General features: G+C 37.3%; 1 protein-coding gene across 1 annotated transcript in view; it reads right to left on the bottom strand.

The window, feature by feature from the left end:
* The window catches only part of PPP2R5E (protein phosphatase 2 regulatory subunit B'epsilon), a 132,278-nt gene that overhangs the window by 45,113 nt on the left and 62,139 nt on the right, over positions 1 to 25,026 (bottom strand). The window contains exon 3 of the mRNA XM_023527110.1: positions 18,141 to 18,337. Within this exon, the coding sequence (XP_023382878.1) occupies positions 18,141 to 18,337 (197 nt within the window). The remainder of the gene's footprint in view (positions 1 to 18,140; positions 18,338 to 25,026) is intronic.

Raw genomic sequence — 25,026 nt, 5'->3', positions numbered from 1 at the left:
GACTCAGCTGGTTATATAGTTCTCTAGTACATTTGAAAAGAATGTCAAAGCATATCAGGTGTCATGGGAATGGCTAAGTCTTTGACTTGGTCTGACACATAATAGGTGCTTAATAAAAATGTCATGAATGAATAAGCCATTGCTCCCATCCTGAGAATCTATCCTAAGAAACTAATCCAAGACAAGACTGGGAGGTAAGGAGGAAGGACTATTTAAAGCAGACATTTGCAACATTCTCCAGAAAGTATAAAACTGGAAATAATCTTTATGTCCAATATCAGAGAGGTACATCAACTTAGTGGGATACTGTGCAGCATTAAGGATGATGACTATATGGAAGCACAGAGAAATGTTTATAAATAAAGATTTAGGTGAAAAGACCATTGAAAGTAGTGTGACTATAACTATAAAGATAAGAATGGATATGGGTAACTAAAGGGAAATTAAGAAAAGCTGTATTAAAGCAAGAGGAATATGGATGATAAATTACGTAGTTGCTGTTTTCAAAACTCTTGGGAGACACCAAATAAGGCCTAAATCTATAAAAAGCATAAGTTACAGACATATAATATGTAAGTTATGCCTTTAATTTCAAGATGAAAATGGGCTCTTGGATTTGTTTGAACAAGATTACTGCAGTCAAGAGAGCTGAAAAATCAGAGCTTCCCACAATACCTTAGAGTCTAGCTCATAAGTAAATCACTGAAGGATTGAATGAATGGACCAGTTTAACTGCACAGTTCACCTCCAAAATCATGAGTTTAAAACTAGGTCATCTATGAATGGGCTTGGAGGGGATCTCTAAATCCCCTAGTTTTTCTGCAATGTTTTGTATGGGTGAGTCCAATTTGGAAAAGATCCATTTACTTTCATCGGATTTTCAAAAGACTTCCTGGATCTACAAATAGTTAAAAACCACTGTCCAAAACGGTAAATTTGTTTCCATTAAATCTTCCTTTGTCACTGGCGGCCACTTCTGATTTCTAGCCCAAGATTAGAGTATTAAATAGGTAATGTTATTAGATAGGTAACGGCAGCTGCACGCTTATGCAAACATATCATGACCACAAGTAGCCACCAGCACCACTCCCCACCATGCTGCAGTTTTGTAAAGAGTCTATGTAACTAGATTAAAATGCACCGAGGTATTTCTAAAGTCACAAACTGTCTCCATAATATATTTAAATATATGAGGCTCTAACCCTAGGCCTTCTATTTTATTCATCCAGGAACAATCAAAAATGAACAAAAGAAAAAAAATTAATATATTAGGAGGATTTATTTTTCTACATTGTCAATGCGAAGGGGAAAAAAGTTTAAGAAATAAGTCTTTGAGGTAGTCTAATTCATTTTCATACTAAAGACATTATTAATAAACACTGCATGTTGGAATCAAAGTAAAGGCTTGAAGGCAGTGGCCTGGCCTCCACTAAGTGACTATAAGGACAGAAAGCAAGGCCAGGGGAATGAGAGGAACGGTTATTAAAATCAGAAAGAAAACCTAGGATTAAGTGTTCCACTGAGTAACTTCCTGAATCAGATCACGTTAGAGACTATTTAATCCAGCTCCTTCATTTTACAAATAAGAAATGTGAGGTTCAAAGAGCTTATGAGTTTTTTAAGGTCACAGAGTACCATGATAGGCACAGGAGGTTCTCAGGGTTCTTCCTCTGGCACACCACCTCCACCCCCACCCCTGAAGACCATGTATGGACCTGACTTTCTTTACATCTTTCTTTTTTTCCTCTGATTTAACTTCTCCCGCTCTTTTTGTCATTTTTATTACTCTTCCATTTTCTCATGTCTCCTTCCCCATAATCTCTTTTCTAGGTTCTTGGCCTACCAGGGGCCCTCAATGACACCCATGGTTATTGTTTACCTACCTGAGGGCATTGCTCAGCATTAACCGGGAAATATAACAATCTTTTCACTCCTACTGCCTGGTTCAGACCCCCATCACCAAATATCTTGATTACTGTAACAGTTTCCTCTCTGGTGCTCTATTCTTCCTATCCCTTCCTCTTACCTCCCCCAATTAGATTCTGAGACTCTTAAGGACTCCTTACTAATTTCTGAATGCCTACCACCTAATATACAATAAGTATAATAAGTGGGGTTGCCAAATAAACCTGAATTTCACATAAGCAAATAATTTTTAGCTCAAGCATGTCCCACACACTGCATGGACACACTTAGACTAAAAAAAGTATTTGTTTACCTGAAATTCAAATGTAACACTGTCGCCCCGTGATTTTATTTGCTAAATCTGACAACCCTAAAATAATTAAGAACATCTACTGGTTACAACTCAGTTGTGACTCAGGACTGGCACTGTAGCAGACTGGGGAAACAGAACAAGGAGGGACACTGCTGCAGGCAAGGCGCAGGACCTAACAGCTGCTCGCTTTGAGGGACTGGCTGCTCTCTTATTTTTCAGTTCTTTAGTTTATGGCTGAATGCTGTTAACTACGGTGCAAAAAAAAAAATTTCAAAGTCTTGGCCAAATGTGAAAGAGGAGACTAATAGGCTCCCAAGTGCATGGCCCGATAAGCAAAAGAGGAAGAAGTGCTTAGGCCTACTTTCATCAGGTTTTGATTAAACAAACAACTTATTACTTTTTGACTTGCAATACTGAAACACAACTATTCATATTTTAAATAGTTATTTAAATTACCGCAGGAAACAAATAACTCGCTGTCCCCAATTCCTTTATTTCCACAGAACTACTAATTTTACACCATGATTTTGGATGACAAGTTGTTGTTGTTGTTGTTGTTGTTGTTGTTGTTGTTGTTAAGGAAAATGATTAGCAAATTATAAAAGAACAGAATGTGGCCAGCGCCTAGTAACTACTCACTAAAAATCTACCAAGATTAACACTGAACAAAACAGAGTTAAGAACAATACAATGAGAGTTATGTAATATATATATATACACACACACACACACACACACACACACACACACACACACACACATATACACATATATATATTAAATGAATAGTCTCAATTTATGTCAGTTATATATTTGTAAGTATTAATATCATTTAAGGCTTAAGTAAACCAGGCATGTAACGTGATCAGGGGGCCACTTTTATACTACAGCATAATAAGGCATCTTAAATCATCTCTTTGCTTTACAATACTTTCTAGATGATTAGGTGTCATCTTTCTGGGATGAAAGCAGATGAACTAGTTGATCTCAAGAACATTTCTCTCTTTTATCTGTGAAACTATAGTGCCAAACAGTTATGTAATCCTGCAAGTATACCAACTATAAATATAAAAATAATGGCATCACAGCCATAAAATGAATTTTCTTACGATTACATCTAAAAAGCAAACTTCCTAACAAAAAAAGGGACTAAATGATGTTAGAGAACATTCAAGCAAATTAAAAAGCATCATTATTCCTTTAGCGCTATTTATATTAAGACCTCACATAAGTAACAATCTCAATAATGTCCCTGAGTTTTGCATTCAGCTCATTCCTTCCTTCATTCATTCCATAATCCACCATGTATTGAAAAGAAACAAAATTATTTAATCAAGCACTGAGGACCAGAAGGAGAACCCAGTGAATGCAATGTTGAAGCTAGGTCATCAAGCATTATTCTCATGGTATTTTGTGTTTGTCCAACAGATGCATCTAAATGGATACAGTAAGACTAAATCCTAAAAGAAAATAGGAAAATCTCGGAGTAGATCATCAATATTTACCATGGATACAATTTTTAAAAACAATTATATGCAAAACAAAAGACGTAAACATAATCAAAACTTACTTTAAATCTATAAACCACACATTTGAAGATAGACTACTTCTAAACTTACTAGAATTTGTATTAAATATTCAAACTCTAAGAATAACTAAAATTCTAACAAAATTTGCCTAGATACCTTGCTATGCTACTTATGCTTTATAACATAGTATAAATAATAAGTGACATTCATATAATATCACATTACTTTTGGTAACATCAAATTTAAGAATTCTTAATGGTCCCAACAATAAAGAACCTTCTAAACCTGACTGACTTTCAGTCCCTTGTAATTATAGATAATTATTGATAAATAAAAATATGAAGAAAAGCCCCAAAGCATTTGTAATTATGCTCAAAGGACTTAGAATCTGAGCAGATAAATATTTTTTAAGCTAATGCTTTGATTAGGAAACAAATGGCAAAATTTTTACTTTAAATTAGGACTTAATTCACTGGAAATTTGTTCAATCAGTAATTTGTTTCTAAAATCGAACTATGTCTTTTAATTACCACAATAAATCTACTATAGTTTCCACTTCAGAGTAGTTATATAGTCTTCTTAAAACTCACTATGTGAATAAACACAGCTGTTTTAAAGTTATCTCAACTTGAGAAGCCATTAAAATCCCTACTCTAACATAAAGGCCTTATTCTAAAGAGCAGAATTTTTTTTAATTTTATTTATTTAAATTAGTTTCAAGTATACAATACATTGGCTACACATCTATATAGTTCATAAAACGATACCCCCAGTTGCTCCCTCCCTCTCCTGGCCCTCCACCTAGCCATCATATTCATGCTAACTGCATTCCCTCTGCCGTTAAAGAGCAGAAATTTAATTAGATCAGTATGACTACTCCCTAGATTATGAGCCATCCACTGCGGTTCTAACTTTATTCTCTAAGATATTAAATATGTAACTGTCACTGCCATGTAACATTATCAATACAATAAAAATTCTCAGACAAGACTTTCCAAAAGTTATTATTCCAAACACATTCACTCGAATTAAATATAATTCCTTGAGCCAAAACAATCTCCACAATGCCCTTGTTTGCCAGAGATGCAGGTCTCAACAATATAATAAGGACTAAAATACTGTGATACATAGGTGTAGTCAATCACATCAGCAAGGTTGGTCACATTTTTATCATGAAACCACTTTTGTGGACAAAGCTCTATAACTTAGAGAAAACATTCACTGAACCAGAACCAAAGACAGAGTGCACTGTGTACATGTGACTAAGAAACGTGCACTTGTGACAGTTGTGAGGTTTGTTTTACAAATCCAGAAGAGGATTCGAAAGATTTCTAAAGTCAACGACTACAATCTTATTATTGTTACACATTCACTGTCATATGTTAAATCCATATCAACAGGGCTTTCTAGGACATAGCAGCTCTTCTATTAAAGCTGATTTCTGAAATGAGGCAGAAGGAACACTTTAAAAAGATAAAAGATGCTTAACAATCAGTTGAAGAAAGGGAATAACAAACAAAAAGATGAAGTTTAAAAGTTTATACTGCCCAATTAGAATTTTAAAATTTGTAGCCAAATTCAAAAACAAGATTAAAGTAATAGAAATCTTGGGCATGTACTATTCTAACTCACAAGGATATCATTATTTTCACTTTTATTTCTTTTACTGCATATTTCTTTCAAAATCTACTAGGTATACACATTGTTGAGATTTACACAGACTACAAAAAAAAATCTGTTTATTGTTTATTGCTGCTGCTGCTGTTGTAGATAATTGTTATGACCACTTGGTATAACTGGATTTAACATATAATTGTTTCTGAAAGTAATTTGATCCCTCTAGACATTCAGTTTCTAGAAGCATAAGAGGGTTGACAACTGTGTAGAAGAGATCAAGAACACGGAATCAATAGGATTTGAATACAAATCAAATGTAAATACAAGCTACAGTTTTGAGGAATACATCCACATTTAGTTATAAGGAGACAAAAGGGAGAAAGTGTGTGAAGAAAAAGACTCTTTTGTTCTACTCTCTTTGACCTATCCAAGCCTATCAGATGACAGAGATGCCACAAAGGCAGGAAAAAAGACTGGGGGTAGGGTGGGGGTAACAAGGGAAAGAGAAAGACCTGTGAATTGAGCCCCCTCCACATACGTTTATATAAAGTTCAAAACATGCAAAACAAATTGATAGCATTAATGTCAGGATAGAGAATTAATGTCAGGATACTGTGCTCTTACAATGTCACATCCAGTCTTATTCAAAATGAGAACTCTATGTGAAAGGGTGGCGCTGAGTAGCGTGTTTGCCTGTAGTGAGACTGGCTGGGCTATTTCCTTACCACCATCTCCCTTTTACCCCGCTAAGAACTATCCTTTAATTAGCGCCTTTAAGTCGTTTCCCCTCCAAGGAAGAATCATCCCTCTCCTGACTGGAGGCATAAGGGATCTAGGAGCTGAGGGGGGTGAGGGTGGAGGACATTCCAATGTGCTCTCCTGCTTTCAGAAAGGTGCCCACTGCTCTTAGCTGTGCCTAGTGAGTCCAGATTCCCTCCAGCTTAGCCTCTCTGGAGAGTAAAGCTTCGATCTTTTGCTAGGATTTAGGAGAAGCAGTCACCTGGCTGCCTGTTTTTGATGCGGTGGGATAGGATCAGGAGTTCCAGATCCTCTTAATACAAACTTTTAACCAAGCCCCCTGTTTTTGCTCCCATGCACCCTTACTTTGAAAGTCATCTTTCTGAACCTTCCTGGAGTTGATGTGGTATGAGCTGGCTACTTCTAGACTTTCCTTGCTGCTACTTAGGGTTCAGCTTTCTCTGATCAGCCAAGTTCATTCGCTTTCTAGTTTGCAAAATGTTGATCCTGAGATTTTCTCTACATTTTACTTTGATCTTATGAGTTTTATTTCTTTTCGTTAATTTTTGTGTGATTTCAGGAGGTAAAGGAAATAAGCATATGCACGTGTTCGAGTCCTAAATTGCTCAAAAGTTTTGATTATTTCTGATTAAATTATTTCTTCCATTCTCTAGGAAATTCTGCTAATTCAAATTAATGTTCTTAGGTGAATAAATCAACCCCATTTCAGTGGGAAAGAATCCAGTAGAGCCACAAAAAAAAAAGCAGCAGCTGCTTTGACCTTAGCCAAGGTAAAGTGAGAGATCTCTACATCAGTTTTCTTTCTCGGAATTAGCACCAACCACATTAGGTCTTACTGGGAACAAAACAGAAAGTAAAGCACATTCTGGAACTTGGATACTGAATACAGACGCCAAACAAAATGTCTCAAAGTCATCATTTCACCCAATGAACAAGTAAACAAATCTCGAAAAAAAAAAAAAAAATCAGCACTAGAACTCAAGGTAGAACAAGGCTGAATCCTCGGCATGCTGTTCTCTCAGCACTCAGTTCTCTATCACCTTTTCTGTTAGGACTTGTTTCCAGGCCACAGGGATGTCTCGATTCCATTATTTCTAGTTATATACAGAGCAGTTCTGACATCTCCCTAGATCTCAAATTCAGTCTAGTCAAAACCAATCTCATCCTCATTGACCTCCATGTCCCTCTACAGGAGATTTCTCTTCTCACCTTCCCCATTTTGTCTAACCCTTTGAAGTTTTCTTTAACTCTTTCTCTCCTTTACCTGCTTTATGCAACTTGTTAATGAGACATGTTATTTATTCCTTCACAATGTCTCTTTGGTGCTAATGGTGGTGTTAATTTTAATAGTGGAAATTTGGAAACAGTTTAAATATCCCAAATTGGGAAAACAGCTTAATAAATAATGATATATCCACATAATGGCATATTAGGAAGCCATTAGAATGATGTTTTTAAAAGATATTTAACAACATGAAAGCATGTTTATATTATAATACTAAAAAAATAATTTTAAAATCCAAAATTATACATATATAGTAAAATTAGAAAAAAAATTTAACAAGTAAAAACAGGAAAGGGGAACAGGAAGTTTTCTTAGGGGACAGCAATGTTCTAGACTGGGGTTTGGTTATGTGAGTATATAGAATTGTCAAATCCATTGAACATTCACTGCCTAAGACCTGTTCTTAAAATAGTATTGCATTTAAGTATGTGTAAATTTTTTTAAGGGAAAAATCTCATTAAAAAAATAAGATTAGAAGAAAATTGGCCAAAATGTGAGTAATGCGTGAAATTAAATAATGAAACTACAGGTGATTCCTTTCCTTTCCTCTGGTCTCCAATTTTTTTTATAAGCACATGGAAAAATATAAGAGCTAGGGAGTTCTTTTACATATTCTTTTCCGTTTCCTCTTCCTTTGCCACCAGCTGACAAGATTAAGACAACAACAGCCCTCTGCCATCAGCCATCCTGGGTTAAATCTGCCAGCCTAAATCTTCTTACAGGAGCTGGCAGAAGGGTACAGATTTTATTTGTGGGGGCTAAAAAAAGAAAAAGAATATCATTCACATTTTACCTACTGCTCAAAAACCTTAGCAACTCTCTGCTCTTTGTCTACAAGATTAAGTCTAACTTCCTCTACTTAGCTTGCCAAGACCTCTGTAATCTAGACCCATCCCTGCCCCCTACTTTATTACCCACAAATTCCAACCATGAACCCCTCCACTCCCACTAGAATTCTATTTCAAGACTAAACTTTGCTCAAAATACAAAGCAACTTTTTACCTGCTGAAAAGGTGACAGTAATGTTAAATTAATTCTCTCTAGAGTCTGTTATCCCCACACAAAACCATGGCAGGGAAATAATATTTCACACACAGAGACAACAATATTGCACTGTCTCCAAAACTGGAAATGTAGCAGTGAATCCAAAAGTGAAGATTGTTGATATTAAATCTTGGAATCCAAAAATAGAGGTGTAAACACTGCAAGAGTCACAGTGCTTACTGCGTATAAATACAGAGCAGGCCCTCGTACCGCTGGCGTTTGCAGTCAAGCACTCCGGCCCCACACACGGGCGAGCTTGTGATAGCAGGTTTTTGCCACATTTCATTGTGCATGGACTGTGGGTTCTAAATCCCAGAAAGGTACTAAAACTGGTAAACCAAGTGATTTCTGTAAGGACTAAAGTGCACAAGTTGATAAAACAATAACACCAAGTGGCTTTTTGGAGAACACATATATTCTAACATCTGCTTTGACCACTTGATGGTTCAAAATCAGCTACTGCTAAAAAATTGAAATCTCTTGAATTCTGAATTAAAACACACACACAAGTAAACACGAGGGTCCTGATGCACAATTCTGGCTATTAAATATGTATTCTTATTTGAAATCATTAAAAATAAACAGGAAACAAAGCCAAAACCATCACTGTCCTTTACTCTGTGTCTTTTTGCACACACACGCGCGTGTGCGCGCGCGTGCGTGTGTGTTTCTCTGTCTCTGTGACCCTTCATTAGCTAGCTGGTAATGAAAACAAAAACATACCCAAATTCCATTTGACCATATATTAACATTACTCCTTACCTGCTTCATAATGAATTGAGTAAGACAGGCTACTCCAGGGGAGGGCAAGACAGACAGCTCTCCCTCACAGGGCTCCCTGAGGCATCTCGGCCCCATCTTGGGGGGAAAGCAGGAGGGTGGAAGTAAGTCCTCAGAAAGGAATCAGGAGAGGGCTCTAGGGACAGGAACTGCCCACCAACCCTGTTAGCTTCCATTTTAAATGTGCATTTAAAGATCATTGCCTCCAATTATTTTACCCCTCAAATAACTACTCCTACTTTCCACTTAGTATCTAATGGCAGTATAAATACAAAACTCAATTGTCTAGACCTTCTCTATTGTCTAAGATTTACAAATTTTCTAAGTTTTCTAAGAGAAAAAGTCAAAAGTCCCACAAAAGGAAGACGCCTACATCAGCCCAGAGTGTTCTACCCTATTCTCACAAAGGCCTTAACTTCTTCAGAAAGGGAAATCCCAAAGCATTTCAAAGCAGCCCATTTAGAACCTAACACTATCTGTCTAGCCCCGACTCCATTTGTTACTTACATTTCGGAAGCGTCAGGAAACATCATATTCTCCCATATAGCTTGCTTAGCCATTTTATTAAAAAATAAACCTGTTCTCCAACTTAACAAATAGTTATAACCAGTCTATTCCCCCCTCCCCCACCCGAAACATCCCCTCTTCTGTGTGTCACGGCAACGCTCCTCCTTGTTCAGAACCCGTGGACTGCCTTACGCTCTGGTCTTTCCAGTTCTCCCCTCTCCACTGCTCAGCCAACCCCCGCCTTTCTCTATTCATCATTGGAATGACATTTTTACTCTAAAAGTCCCTTAACTTACCCTCACTTTCCAGAGGCAACTTCCTCTACAGAAGTCACTAGATAGCACATCTCTTGTTGTTTCCATCTATAGATCAAATTTGGCTTTACACATTGGTCAGTAGCCAACTACCTCCTGGAAACAACCTGATCATTTCACTGTTTTCTTGCCAAATTCTTGTCTCAAGCATTACTGTCTCTGAGAATTCCACATTTAGGGCACTCATTTTCTCCATTTTTTTCTGCTACTCATGCACCACTGTGATATAATCAGCTTTCTCCTTAGAGAATCAACCGTAAATCCCTCTCATTTCTCTCTCTCCTCAGAACAGAGATGGCTGAACCATATAAACTAGCACCAAGTGCCAGAATTCTCCTAGACCCATCTGTATACACCACAAAGGTAATACTTTCCAATTATTTATCATCCATTTTCTTAACAGATTTTTCCAGAAGCATTCCTTATACCTATAACTATACTTTCAGTTTCAAGCTTAAATTAAAATGTGGGAGAAAACAGAAACTTGAATTCAGTACTATAACTTATTCTGCAAAATTCTGTTGCCACCTTGGGGGAATGAGGGGACAGGTAGAAGTAGTCTCCTTACAGTAAAATGATAGTATTAAAGAGATCAGCGCTAGACAAGTCACAGCTGTCAAACAATTTTAAGTATATTGAAAACTCTGAACAATCTGTAAAGCAGTTCAGCCAGAAGGACTACAGCTTGTAAACGAAGTGAATAGTAATGATGAGTAGCTCAGCAGCTTCCTGAATAAAAACCAGCTCCTTAGCATATTTAAATAAAAACTAAACACATTAAAATCCCTGACAGATTCCTTAAGAGAGAATGTTGCAGGAGAGAATGGTAAATTATTAATACGGTACAAACATGAACATGCAAATATAACCAAGAGCGGTACATACACACGTGTGCATGTAATTATACACATGGCACATGTAGAGTTACAGAATCCTCCAAAAAAGAATTGAAAACAAAATTCCTCAAACAGAACGAAAGTTTAAAACCAACATAGAAGAGATATGGAAAGTCACCTTAAACAGACAAAAAAGCTTTCAGGCTAGCAAGACATTATAATTAGGAAAACTAATTAATCTATCTAAATAAAAAGATAATTCTAGCAGAGGTGGTAGAGGTGGTACCATAAACAACAATAATAACGACATTACAACAACCTTATAAAGTTACAATGGGTAACAAGCTTAAGAGTGTTACGACTCACCTAAGATCACAGCTAAGTAAGTGACAGGGCTAAGCCCAGGTCTGCCTGTCTATATCATGGACCCTGATGGACAACAAAAAGGAAAACTGGGCTGTACACACATAAGTGCTTCCAAGGACTAGGGGCCATCATGGAGCTACAGGGATATTCAAATCATCTAACTCCCTTGCTGCAAATTCAGGCTAACCAAGCAACTTAAGGATGCCTTGGCTGCTGACAGAATTTGCCTGCTTCTAATGGTGGGACAGAAAGGAGGCATGGGGGAAGCACATGAACTTAGGGGATGGACGGGATCATCTCAAGGGCAGTAGTTTGGGAGGAACAGAGGAGAGTTTTGAACCACACAGCCCTCCTCCTGAACTCCTTCTCACCCCCACTTGCATCACCATGTACTCTTATACTGGGAAGGAGTGGTAAGGCAGGAAAAGGGTCCACTGACCCCATGAAACCAATCTGTGGACACACTAAGACGCTAAATAAATACTGTTACATGAGCATTAACTAAAGAAGCACAGTGTGATAGTTAAAGATAATAATTAAGGAAAACACAGAGTGCCTGCCAGTTTCTCTACCCTCTGGGAAATTACAAATGGTAACAACCTGCTCCTAACCTTGACCAGTGAATTCTTCCTGATCTCATTCTAAAAATGTCTTCTGGCAGTCTTTATTATCATAACCTTCAATTCTTTTCTAAATACCAAGGAATTCTTTACTTTCTAATTTAATTCTCAGGTCCTATCTTTTAGACTTATCCTAGCCTCAAAATTTACCAGTAACTTCAGGTCCTAAATGTCTTTCCCAGATATCATTCCATTCCCTTCCATTATTTATATTTCCAATCGCGTAAGCCGTCCACCTCCACCACACCACAGGCCCCCTCAATGGCTCACATTGACAGATCTTATCTCCTTTAGGTCTGAAAAGTCACCTCCAAGGCAAATTCTAGCCAGGGTGTGTAGTTATATTCCTTATCAGGTACAGAAAGATGAAAAATGGAAATTTCATATCCCCACCCCCCCAGTAGTTATCATTCTCAAGGCTACTTTGAGATAGTTGTTATTTTATAAAAAGAAACTCTCTGTCCTTCAGCCAACAGAGTATGCAAGGAAGTTAATAAAGCATTCCTAAGTCTCTGTAGGCAGAAGCTGAGACCTTTAGTTGTAGCTTCATAATTTTCTACAAAACCATATTATTCTATTAAGAGGCTACCCAGAGCTGTGATTTCTAGTTAAATCAAAGAATGTACAAAAGATAAAGCACTTAGATAACCAAGTGACAGGGTATAATTTGAGACTGGGAAAAACAAAGTTAATGGTGGCCGAGAAACAATATCAAGGACTCAAGAAAAGACATCAATAGAAAACACACAAAAAAATTATTCAACATATTTTATCTTAAAACTACACTGGCTTTGGAAAATCACATATTCTACAATTTGAGGTATATATTTAACCGTAGATTAGAAGTGGGTAGATTCTGAAACAAAGAAAAGCCAAGTCATAAAGACAAAATATGAAAACAATAACAGCAAATGACCAGTGTGACAAGATATGCTTTATGCATGAAAGGACAGGATTTTACTCTCATAAAGACAGTACACCGAAGATTCCACCACTGTATGTGCAGCCATTATCATATAGTCATCATCTCAACTTCCTCATATTTCATACATACCTCAACGCACTAGCTCCCATCGATATCACTGTACTAATGCACAACGACTCCCTGGTATCACCTGAAATTCTATCACTGTTCCTTTTCTTCCCCTGCCCTACTCGCACGATGATAATTACTTTACCAATCTCTATCTCCGGCGTTCCACATCTAGGTCTCCCATAACCTCAAAGTTTAACATCAAAAATCAAATCCTCAGTCTCTACCCAAAACCTACTCTCCCTCTTGCTATACCTTTCTCAAGTAGCAGCGTTACAAATTATCTAATTCCCAAAGCTATCCTAGACCCCTTCCTCTCTCACACTATAAACATTCACACAAACAGTAAGTGTCTTGGGTTGTACCTCCTAAGTGAGTCTCAAATGACATCCTTTCCTCTCCTCTACTTCCACATCTGTGCTTGGTTTAGGCCCTCCACAACTTCTCTAATACGGAAGTACCCTAATAGATTCCTCTCTGCCTTCAATTTCAGTCCCCTCCAATCTATGTGACCCACTGCCATTACAATACAAATCTATGTCAAGCAACTGCTTAAAACTCTTCAACAGTTATCCATTGTCTATGAGGTTCTTTCTGGATCTGGCCTCCATCTACATCCTCAATTGCCACCATTCACCTCCTTCCACTCCCCAACACACACACACACACACACACTCTCTCTCTCTCTCTCTCTCTGCCCCTTCTCCCAATGCAGGAACAACAAAGCAGTATTTGTGTTTCTCTGAATATATCCATGACGTTGGGGAATTCCTTCACATCATGTAGTTCTCTTTTTCATTTCAACAGTATTTCAGCTACCTGGAAAACACTTATTCACCTTTAAAAACCTATTGAGGCCCTACTCACTTGTAAAGGCTTCCTTGACTACCCCTACCTACCTCTGATTAATCACCTTTTCTCTCCACTCCTTCCTTGTCTTGTATGTACTTCTATCAATGTCCACATGACATTGTCTTATTATTTGTTCAGATGAGTGTCCTCTCTACCTAACTGTGAATCTGTTGACAGAGCAGGGCCCTGCCTTTTTTATCATCGAAATGTAAAAATGTTGTTCTAAGTCATTCAATAAACATTACTTGGAGTTAACTAAAACAATGTCTTCACCAAAGAAATTTCATCTCACATTTGAACCATCCTTAATAGACATTTTAGAAAAGAAAGATGTGTGAATATTAAGAATATAAAAGACACAGAGATTGAGTTTGGGTAAAAAAAAGATTAACACAAGATTATTGGGAAAGCCAGAAATTCTAAGAAATCTTTCAAATGAATGCATGGCAACAGAACCAGAAAGAAAACATGAGCATAATGTGGTAAAAATACTGCCTCAAGGACAAGCCTGACACTCGAGAAGATACAAAGCAGGATGTGCCAAAGCTAGAGGAACTAAAAGTCCTGACTCTTTTTTCCATTAGATGTGACCCCAAGAGAAATACATGAAACAAAGCATTTACCTAAGCAACTACTTGGACAATGGTTTGCAAACTTTAAGAATGGCAGAATCCATTCTAAATTTCGTAGACCGTGATGACCAAAGAGTTGATGTTTTCAGTGCTGGAAGGACGTGAGAGATCATCATCAATTCCTCCATTTAAAATAGGAGACGCTGGGGCTTAGAGAGGAAATTACTCACCCAAGATCTTACCACTAGTTAAGTGAGAAATAAGGACAGTGACTTCTACATTCTGTATCTGGGGCTCTTTCCACTACCCCATATTACTCTTCTGCAGGTAAGTTAGGTGCTATATTGTTTTATTTTGTTTACACATAAAGAGTTGTTTTCTTTCTCAATTCTAGCCACCTGTAGGTGATATCCAGACTCTAATTAAATGCAATCATGGTTTCTTCAACTCATAGATCACTTTATCTGTCACTCTTTTCTTCCCCTAACAGGAACAGCAACTCTCAAAGCATAGGTCCTATCAGGTTGGAATAAAAGCTTTTGGTAATAATGCTGACACCAGAACATGCCATCATAAGTCATTATTCATACTGGTTTATAAAACCTAACAATAGCTTCATTGATATTTCATTAAAAGCACTATCATTTCCTTCACTAATCCTAGTGAAGCAGTTTCATATTATAGTAACAAGAATGGAATAGGTAGGGACAATGACTGTTCAACAGGCAGAATCATCTTGGAATTAGAGAATCTGAAAACCACTGAGGCAATGGAATACAACATATCTAGCTGATAGAGCATTTTAAGTCCACAAACAAGAACTCCGGGTTCCACCAATGATTGTAAAACCAAGTACCTAATAACAAAATTATCAAAACATAATAATAAGAAGAAAGAGGAGGAGGAGGAGGAGGAGAAGATATTGTCTGCCATGTTTTAGGGACTGTTCTAAGAGCTTCACACATCATCACAAATCCCCACAAAATACCAAAAAGGCAGGTAATGACACACAAGGAAAACGAGCAGTAACAGAGTCAGAATTTCTATATACAAGGTGCTCAGAGGGGACAAAATGGAAGAGAATAGAGGGCACCAAGTGAGGAGTTGGTTCTAACCCTTCTTACAGACTCCCTGCTTACTAGGCTGTATGAACATTTAAGGTAGTGAGAACCTTGATGTAGAAACAAAGCACGACAATTTTACTTAGCTGAACTATTTATGGAGGAGGGTAAGAGAGACTAGAGCCACCCTTCTCTCAACCCTACGTACTTCTTAGCACCACATGAAAACTGAGGGCCCCAAAGATGGAGGGCTCCATCTAAGGCGATAGAGCAAGAGTGGCCAACACTGACACCTGAACCAGGTTTGTGTAGTTCCAAAGTCCTTTCTGCTCTACCATACTATCTCCTTCTCTGTAAATGCCTCAGACTAAGAATCACATAAAATTTGTAGTTAGCAATTTTATAAATCATAAGATATGAAAAATAAATTATACCTCTGAGAACCCTCTATTACCATCTAGAAAGTTAATTTTCTAATGTTCTAGAATACCATGCATGCTACAGATTCACACCTCCTAAGGTAGGGCTCAAGAATACTTTAAACACACATTCACATATAACTGACAGAAATCTTTTTAAAAACTTTTTTGGTGACAGGGGATATGGGGGTGGAGGGAGGTGGTAAGGGAGAAGAGAAAATGGTCTACTTTAAAAGACCAAAGCTGGTTTAGAACCAAGCTGGTTCATAAAAATGAAAGACTTTTTGTACTGTGCCAAATACTGGGTTTAAAAACTGAATAGAATCCAATGACATTCAATATCTTAATCGTGATTTGAGAGCCTGAAATGCTATATTTTAAAAAGAAATTCATTTACTGATTCAACCAACTCCAGGTAGGCCTAGGCTTGGAGGTATTATGAGGCCACAGAGATGTGCAGGACACAGTTCTGCCTAGAAGTGCTTAGAGTCTAATTAGAAAAATCAGACAAATGTGTGAAAGGATAAAAAAGCAACAAATGAACAAATCTGCTGAAAAAAACAACCCAACCTAAAAGGGTGAGTTGCCAAGAAGCTGAGGAACTGAAGGAAAGAGAAAAAAACTAGGCTTCTCCCCCCACCCCCCCCGCCCCGAGAAAACTGGTAGCACTTTAAGCCAGGTCTTGAAAGGAAAGGGAGAATGAGAATTAGTGGCAGGGGGCAGGGAATACATGAAGGTCCAGAGCAGTGGGGAAAGGGGTGGCTATTAAAAAACAAATCAGTAAATATACAGATGTTCTCACATAAAGGACACAGTGACATGTATACAAGGATATTCACAAGATACTGGTTAATGAATTATAGTATATTCACACAATGAGATATTATGCAGCCATAAGACTGCATGAGGCAGCTTTACATGTGATACGTATTACATATTGATATAAGTATGCCACCATTTGTGTTTACAAAAAAAACCAACATTTATACATGTATGTTTATATATGCTGACATTTTCATGGACTATCCATGGAAAGATGTAGAAGAATGTTATAAACTGTGGGTGCCTCTGTTGGCTGAGAGCATGGATAGGTTAAATCCAAGTGACTATCCCCTGCAGAAGGCGAGTGGACTAGAGAGGATCCTAAGTATTAGGTTAAGAGGTACAGATAGCATCCAAACTGTGAGCACAGTTTCTCATCAGCGACACTATTGACATTTAGGGCTAGATAATTTTTTGTGGGGGCTGTTCTGTGCATCTTAAGACATTTAGCAGCATTTCTGTCCTCTCGCCACTAGATGCTGGTAGCACTCCCCCTCCCACTCCTGGCTGTGACTACCAAAAATGTCTCTTAGACATTGCCAAAGTGCCCTGGGAAGCAAAATTGCCCCTGGCGGAGAAGCCCTGCTCAAGAGACACAATGTTAATAGTTAACCTACGAAATATTCTAGTACTATATTCCTGTAAATTAATAATGCAATATAGACTCAGATATGGATCTGAGGAACATACTGGATGTTGTTTTGAAGTGACCTTCATACATCAAAGTTTCTCGAGTTATATGCGCTGACCCTTTTGGATCTCTGTAGCACAATTCATCATTTTGTAAAGAAGCCCCTCCCTTTGTCCACACCCCCCAAACAGAATGCACTCTATAGATCCAAGAGCTTCTAGAATGCTGAGAAAGGCAACCCTCCCACAGAAATCTAATAGCTTTTGAAAAACTAATATAATTATTGACACAATTAAAACATAATTACTTACATTATGCTAATGTTTCTTCTCTTAACTCCCAACAAAACCAAAGTATAAGACACTGTTCAAAAATAATGAAAGACATCACCCCTGACTTCAAGATTATAAAGAGAATAATTAGCTTATGAAGCCAAGAAAGGCTTTAACTAGATTCTATAAATCACAATTTTATTACGTTTAAAGCCATTTCTAATATACCACAGTGAATGAGGGGAAAAGTCAAGATATCCAACAGGCTTGAATATTTTTCAAACACAGATCTAAAACTTCTGTTGATTCTCCTGTGTTCTTTTCCCAATGCCAGAAATCCAATAATACCCTGGCAATCTTGGCTTCATAGTTTGAAGTCATTGATTCCTCCAATACTGTTGTAGGTGAAAAGTTCTGGATTTCATTCTCATGAAATAATACTCTTCAAATTCTAGTACTATGCCGACTACTTGTGCTTAGCTCTCAGAAGGTTGGCTCTCTTTTGTGGAGGTGACCTCCAGTGGCCTAACTCTCAAATAAATACACCTGTGAGTCACTATGGAAGGTGCTTAAAAGTGTCCGCGGCGAAAAAAAGAAACTCACCATTCTAACTACTTCAGGGTAAGTCTGCTCTGTCAAACAGCCTCTGCTTATTGTAATGTAGTCCACCAGTTCATTAAGAGTGGAGCGCTTGTATTCTTTCATTTTAAGATCAGATAGCGTGTCCATGAAGTCAAAAATGACACAGCACTGCTGAAGTTTCTTTAGGAACAGTTCAGGCTGCTCTGAGGATGGAACGTCTAAGAAAAAAAAAGGAAATGGTGTAAGTCTGTCATCAATTTCTAGGTAACAGGAATTCTCTGTGTAAGTTATTTCAAAAGCAAGCTCAAAAAAATAAGAATTCACATGACAACAGTGTTTTTTTCACAGTTACACATGGGTGGGAGGGGACACCATATCCACTACTTCCGAGACCTTGTCTTTGAAAACTATATGGTACCAACACAATTGACAGCATTTGCTATTCCACAACCAAAGACTGACCGAAATCCCAAGAGCCATTAGAGTTGAAGCAAATTTTAACCAAAAACACCCCAATGTCAATATCTTAAGCCAAAAACACTGAAAAAGGTCAAATTTCCCACTATAAGGTAAAAGCCAGAAGTTTTCACTGTTGGTTTAAATTAGTTTCACTAAAAAATTTCAAAGCAGAAATGTCAGTCGATTCATTTTAATTTCATGCTGACATCCTTGGTATTTAAAGCAACTGTTGTGTGTTATGTATGTATTTATATTTTTTGTTTTGTTTTGGCTTAATATCTATGGAGTTTCTTTGTGAAAGAAACTTGAAAAATCAACAACTCTCTGAAAAGACCACATCAGTAACAGGACAAGGAGACCAAACTCTACCTAAATCTATGCTCTTTTGATCCACTTTCTTCCCTTACAGTGGGAGAAAACCACTAGTATCTTTATTAACATATTCTCAGAATAAACATCTGTTCTCTTCCCACAAACAGCAGGTCAGACATTTGGTTTGGTGTCATTTATAAAAAATATGTAGAAATTTTAGGTTAAAATTCCCCAGCTAGAATGGAAACCCGATCCATAGTTGAACTTGAAACACACCGACTAAGTTGTAGATGGCCGTTCCATTCCCATCTACTTTCCATTATTTTATTCCCCAAACTGGAGCTTCCCCAGAAAGGCAATGAAATTATGACCAGAGTAAGCTCTGCTGCCTTCATCCAAGGCGCTTAACTCATTAATCCTCAAAACACTCTTAGAGGTAAGCAGGTGGCATTATATTATTATTCTCTATTTTCCAAAAATAAAAATAGAGACAGTCACTCAATAGAGACAGGTCCCACAATAAATGAGTTATGGAGCTGGCTGGGCACAGTGCAGAGTCCCTAACCATACTCTCATATTCCCCTTGTACTACTCAAGGACTTAACGTTTGTCCAGTTACTTGCAAACACCCTTAATTGCCATCCTCCAAGTAAATGCCTCACAATGGCTTTCAAGCATGGGCCACCTACTCGCTGAAGGTAAGTATAACTGTTAACAGCACCCACCTTACAGCCACCAGCAGCCCCAGCATAAGGGAGTGAGGGCTAGGCTCCTGGTCACAGAGTCCATGTGACTCCTTTCCACAAGCTCCTTCCCCTCTTCGCGCAGCCCAAGTGCTAGCCCAAGTACTCAGGACTTCATGAATAATTCTCCCAAAACATTGTCTATCTATGTTGACATTAACTTTAGGGGTAAGCCTAAATGAGAGTGGATAGATACCTGAAAACATAGGCTTTCTCTATCAGATATAAGGGAACAAGAAATAGTCAATATTTTTGAGAGTATTTGGCATCACTTCTATTCTCAGCAAAAATAAGTGATAAATTTAGAAATTATTCTTAACCAATGAGTTTCCCTTCCCACCTCCACCTCCAGAGGTCCCCAAAGGCCTAAAGTATCCTACAGTCAAAGACTGGAATTTGAGTTAAGCCATGAGATATGTCTTATTCTATCTATGCTCCTAGACTTAATCACTTTCAAAACATCTAGTTTTAGACTGTAAGAACTAAATTCAGTCAGATCAAACTTTCTCTTTAATTGTTAACTGTTTCAGTGTTTAAAGTAAATAAGCAAAAACTAAACAAGGCTGCTTATGATATGAGCATGACTACACATCCTTAACCAGGCTGATTACACGTACAGAACCATTACAGTTGATTACTAAAGTCTTCTAAGTTCTAAATCCGACCCCAAACCTTGTTATGAGGCTATATAGGGACAAGAAAAAGCTTGTTAATGTAACATAGAAGTTAAATCTTCAGGAGAACTTTTAATTAATCCTATTTTTGATAAAGTAACTTTTAAAAAACTTAAAAACCAGACCATTTACATGAAGAACTCCATAACTCAGCACATACGAATTATGAAAACATCTATAAATGATCATCTTTCCTCAAAAAAGCAAACCATATTTCAGCAGTGACAACAAGAATTAATCTCTGTGGTCACTGCAATAATACTCAAGAGAGTCATATATTTGGCTATTCAAAAAATACAGGTAGTTAACATTTAGTCCTATTTTTTTTGTTGTTATACAGCTGAACTTTTTTCTTTATTTATCCAGACTGATGTAATGTCATAGACAAATGTGAAGCAAGCCATCCACCTGTCTAATTGAACAATGACAACAGCTTATATTTCATGAGTTTTATTGGCTATATTTATAGGGTACTATTCTAAGCACTTTTACATATTATATCTCATTAAATCCCAATAACATTATGCAGTAGGTACTATTTCCAATTTAACAGATGAGAAAATCAAGACAGAGAGAGATTCAGTGACTTGCCCAGAGTCACAGAGCTAACAAGTAGTGGAGGCAGGATTCAAACCCAGGCGGACTGGCTCCAGAGACTGGAACCTTCATCACCATGCGACATTCAAACTCAGTGAAAGGCAAAGGTAATACCATAGTCCTAGAACAGGGTATGTGCGAAGAGAAAAGAGGGAGAATGCAGAAAGAAATGAACAAATTATTCTCCAACGTGCCTCCTTCATAAAGGATCATGCTGAACTCCTTCTCTCTTCCCCCTCTAGCCCATTCCCCAGAGACTAATGCTATGCTTCATCCTTTATGATAGTCTAAATTCTCCTAAAATGATCTTCTCTCCTTACATTAAAGAACTTAAATAATCAAGATTGACCAAATTAAAAAGAGAGGGAGAGGTTTCCACATACAGCCGATTCCTTTACGGCAATAAATATTCTTTAAAATTTTTTCATTCACGCTGAAGGATGAAGGATGCCTTAACTTAATCAGTTAAAGCAAAGGGCTCTTCTGTAATACTTGGCCCTCAGATTGCTCCACATAGCCATGCTATTCCCGAAGTCCTTACCCTACCCTCCCTGGTCCCAGTGAGATAAAAAGGTAGAATGTGAAAAGGTAGGAAGGCCAGGATTAGAGAAGGAACACTCTCTGAATAATCTAGAAGGTTTCAAAGGTGAAAGTTTAATGTCTATGGATCCAGTCCCAGAAGCAGAAACAAATATTCTTTTTAAAGAAACATTTATAAAAAAGTATCAAGTACTAGGCCATAAAGAAAATCTCATAAATGACAAAAAGAAGAAAGTAGACAAGCAGTACATCTTTACCACAATGCAGTAACATCAGATCTAAACGACTCAAAGCTACCCGCCTCCCAAATTCAAGCTACCTGAAAAATCTAAATACTTCTGAAGTTAACTTAGATTGAAGAAAAATATAAATTATAGATTTAGAAATAAATGTAAATTATAAAAATTAAAGGTCATCTTAGAATCCCAAAGCAGACCAGGCAGTGGAAGCTTGTGTCATCATCTCTCTTCCAATGGAAATCTCTGGCCTACATGGGCTATCCTTGACCTCAGGAGAGGGGTCCCACAGAATCTTAACCACAATTAATGAGGAATCAATAATTGCGCAACATCATGAAGGTCATTAGCATAACAATCCATCCATCCAATGTTAGTATTTGTTTAAAGGAAAGAATAACTGATCCAATTATCACAGCTTGATAAGATCCCATGAGGTCAGATTCCACTGCTCTGGAACAACCCTTAAAATTGTTGATTTCCAGAAAATGTTTCTCACACCAGAAAAGAATGCAGTGACCAACTAAGTGGTAAACCTACTTGGTGGTTATATTTGTCACTGTACTGTCTTTCTCTTTCCTTTTCAGCATTAGTCATTTTCTCCCATATACCTTTTCTATTACCATTTCCTAGCATCCTCCTCTCAAATTTCATCAATGAACTGGAGAAAATAACTACTCCCACCTCCAAGGTGTTATATTTAAATAATTTTAAAATGTACAGGTGCCAAAGTGATGGAAAAATAGACACAGAACTCAACAGAAGAGGATGCACATTCACTTAGGAGACAAAGATTTTTCTTGTGTCTCAAGAACAGTCAACAGGAACTGTATACATTTTAGCTACAGCCCATCCACCCACGCTCATCACATGTGTGCACACACACACACACACACACATATACACACACCTCCCCTTACCGTCAGTATGATTTTGAGGGCTGGTTGTTTATTTATTATTTGCTTGTTTGTTTATAATTGGCAGAAGAAGCTCATTCCTTCCTAGTCAACAGCTTCCATTATTCCATCCCATCTAACATTTGAGGCACAAGATCACGAACCCAATATCAGCCTACTATCCCTTGGGGCCTGACTCAGTCAGGACTTTGCAAAGCAAAAAGTAGCAAAGGTAGAAGAAAAACATGAGCCCAGTGTCCTCTAGATTTGGTGCTCTGGGACTCTAGTCAATCGAAGTTGTTAAAAATCAGAATATTAAATTCACACTTGCAAATACGCCAATCACATAAATAAAGAAGGCCCACATCATTATATTTATTAACCATACTATCACAGGAGAAGGAAGATTGGTTTGGGGAAAAAGAATTTTTTCAGCTGGTAACTTATTTACACATAGGTTGTTAAAATGTGAAAATATAGTGAATAAGTATTTCTTAAAAATGGTCATGTTTGCATTGGAAGCTCCAATGAACAATACTGATAACCAGTTATTTCAATTCAGAACATCTGAAATAAAATCCTTCTAAATTAACAATGCTTTTCACCTGAAAATAAGCTTTTACCCTTCTTTTACACCTATTTCTCCAACTCTTACAAAAAATAAAGTTATCAATGCAGATTGAGCATATAAACGTGGTATTCAGTCCCCACCACCTCATCCTTTGGAACTTTCCCTGGTTATACAAAAAGTATACAAAACCCCATCCCTGCATGCTGTCAGTCCCTCACCCAAACCCTCTAAAACTTCAACAAAGCCAGTGAGAATTTTGCTTGCATAAGGCATACAAGCCTATATTTATAAAAACTAGTCCCATAGTACTATGGAGAGCTTAACACTAAAATATTAAGTTGACTTAGCCTTGAAGGACTAAAGTGTGGCATGCTAGCACATGTGGTAAAATGCCTAGATGCCTTTCCATGTGGTCTGCCCAAACTCTTGCCACCAACTTTACTTCTAAACACAGATATAGAGAGCAGTCCCTTTATAAGCACGTATTTCAGGAAACTTAAAAGAATTCTATTTTATTAGTGGAATATGCTTCTATACGGAGTTGATTTTGATACTCCCCAAATTACAGATCTAACCAACAACATTTCATGGAAACCAGGAGACATTTATAAATCTTTATAATAAATCAAATAATAAAATTAGGCTTCACATCCTATGAAATGTTCCTAAGTATGATTACACAGACACTTCCTATAAATAGCAAATAAGAAACTAACATGTTAACTAAAATACATATTAAATATTTGACCATTCCAATTACTTTATTACTGTATTTAAAGTAGTGGGTTCTAAAACGTTTGTTGTCGATGATGGTGGTGGTGGTGGCGGTATGGTGTTTCCACTACTAGGTATTTGTATTTTATAAAAGTGTCTTAAGTGATTTCAATGTGTGGCCACAGTTGGCAACCACCATCGTTAAAGTAACAACTTTAAAATCTTTCTTTCATCTCCTTCATCTCTGAAATTCTTTCCTTCTCAGTTTATTTACAGCTAACAGTGAAAACTTTCCATTTGCAAGCAATGGAAGGTCCTTGAAAACATCCACATGAGTGAAAGCGTTCCTTCTTGGTCTCAGCTATAAATAAGTTAATGTAGGGTTGGCTGCCTTTGGAACTCTTCCCAATCTATTAGGAAAATTGAAAAACACTTAGCTGATTATTAGCATACACTTCTTTCAAAGGTTCAAAACATATCTCATTGAATGGCTACAGTGACAAAATAGTATCAAAAGAATGAGACCAAGGTGTGAGTATTAATTAAATAACAAACTGAAAGGCAGAAAAGACCAGGACTGATATTTCAAGGTAAAAAAAAAAAAAAAAAGAACGACAATGATAAAGAACATTAACTCTCCCAAAGCACTGTATTAAGCTCCTGACATACATTATCCCCTTTAATCCTCTGAATGTCTTATGAGTGGCCACTATTAAAATATCAGTTTTCCAGATGAAAAAACTGGGGTTCAGAACAGCTAAGTCACTTGTCTAACATCAACCACTAGTAAGGGCTGCAGTTGGTATCCAAGCCCAGGAAGTCTTACTCCAGAGCCCATACCAGTAACAATGACGACGACGACGACGACAATGATGATGATGATGATGATAATGATGATTGTAATAATAGCAACTAACATGATGATGATGATAATGATGATTGTGATAATAGCAACTAACATGATGATGATGATAATGATGATTGTGATAATAGCAACTAACAGCCATCGCCACTACTGTAGCTATGAATAAGTTGTCACAGTTACTTTTTGAGAAAAGTTGCAATCTAAAAGTAAAGGAAATTTTTATTTACTTTTCTGTAAGTATTTACATGTTTTAAGAACCTAAACCATAAAATCGGCCTTAAACTAACCTAAGTGTCCTAC

Source organism: Pteropus vampyrus, unplaced genomic scaffold (assembly GCF_000151845.1).
Source record: "Pteropus vampyrus isolate Shadow unplaced genomic scaffold, Pvam_2.0 Scaffold15, whole genome shotgun sequence".
NCBI classification, from domain to species: Eukaryota; Metazoa; Chordata; class Mammalia; order Chiroptera; family Pteropodidae; genus Pteropus; species Pteropus vampyrus.
The sequence above is the reverse complement of the archived record's forward strand: the minus strand, read 5'-3'. Positions and strand labels throughout refer to the sequence as shown.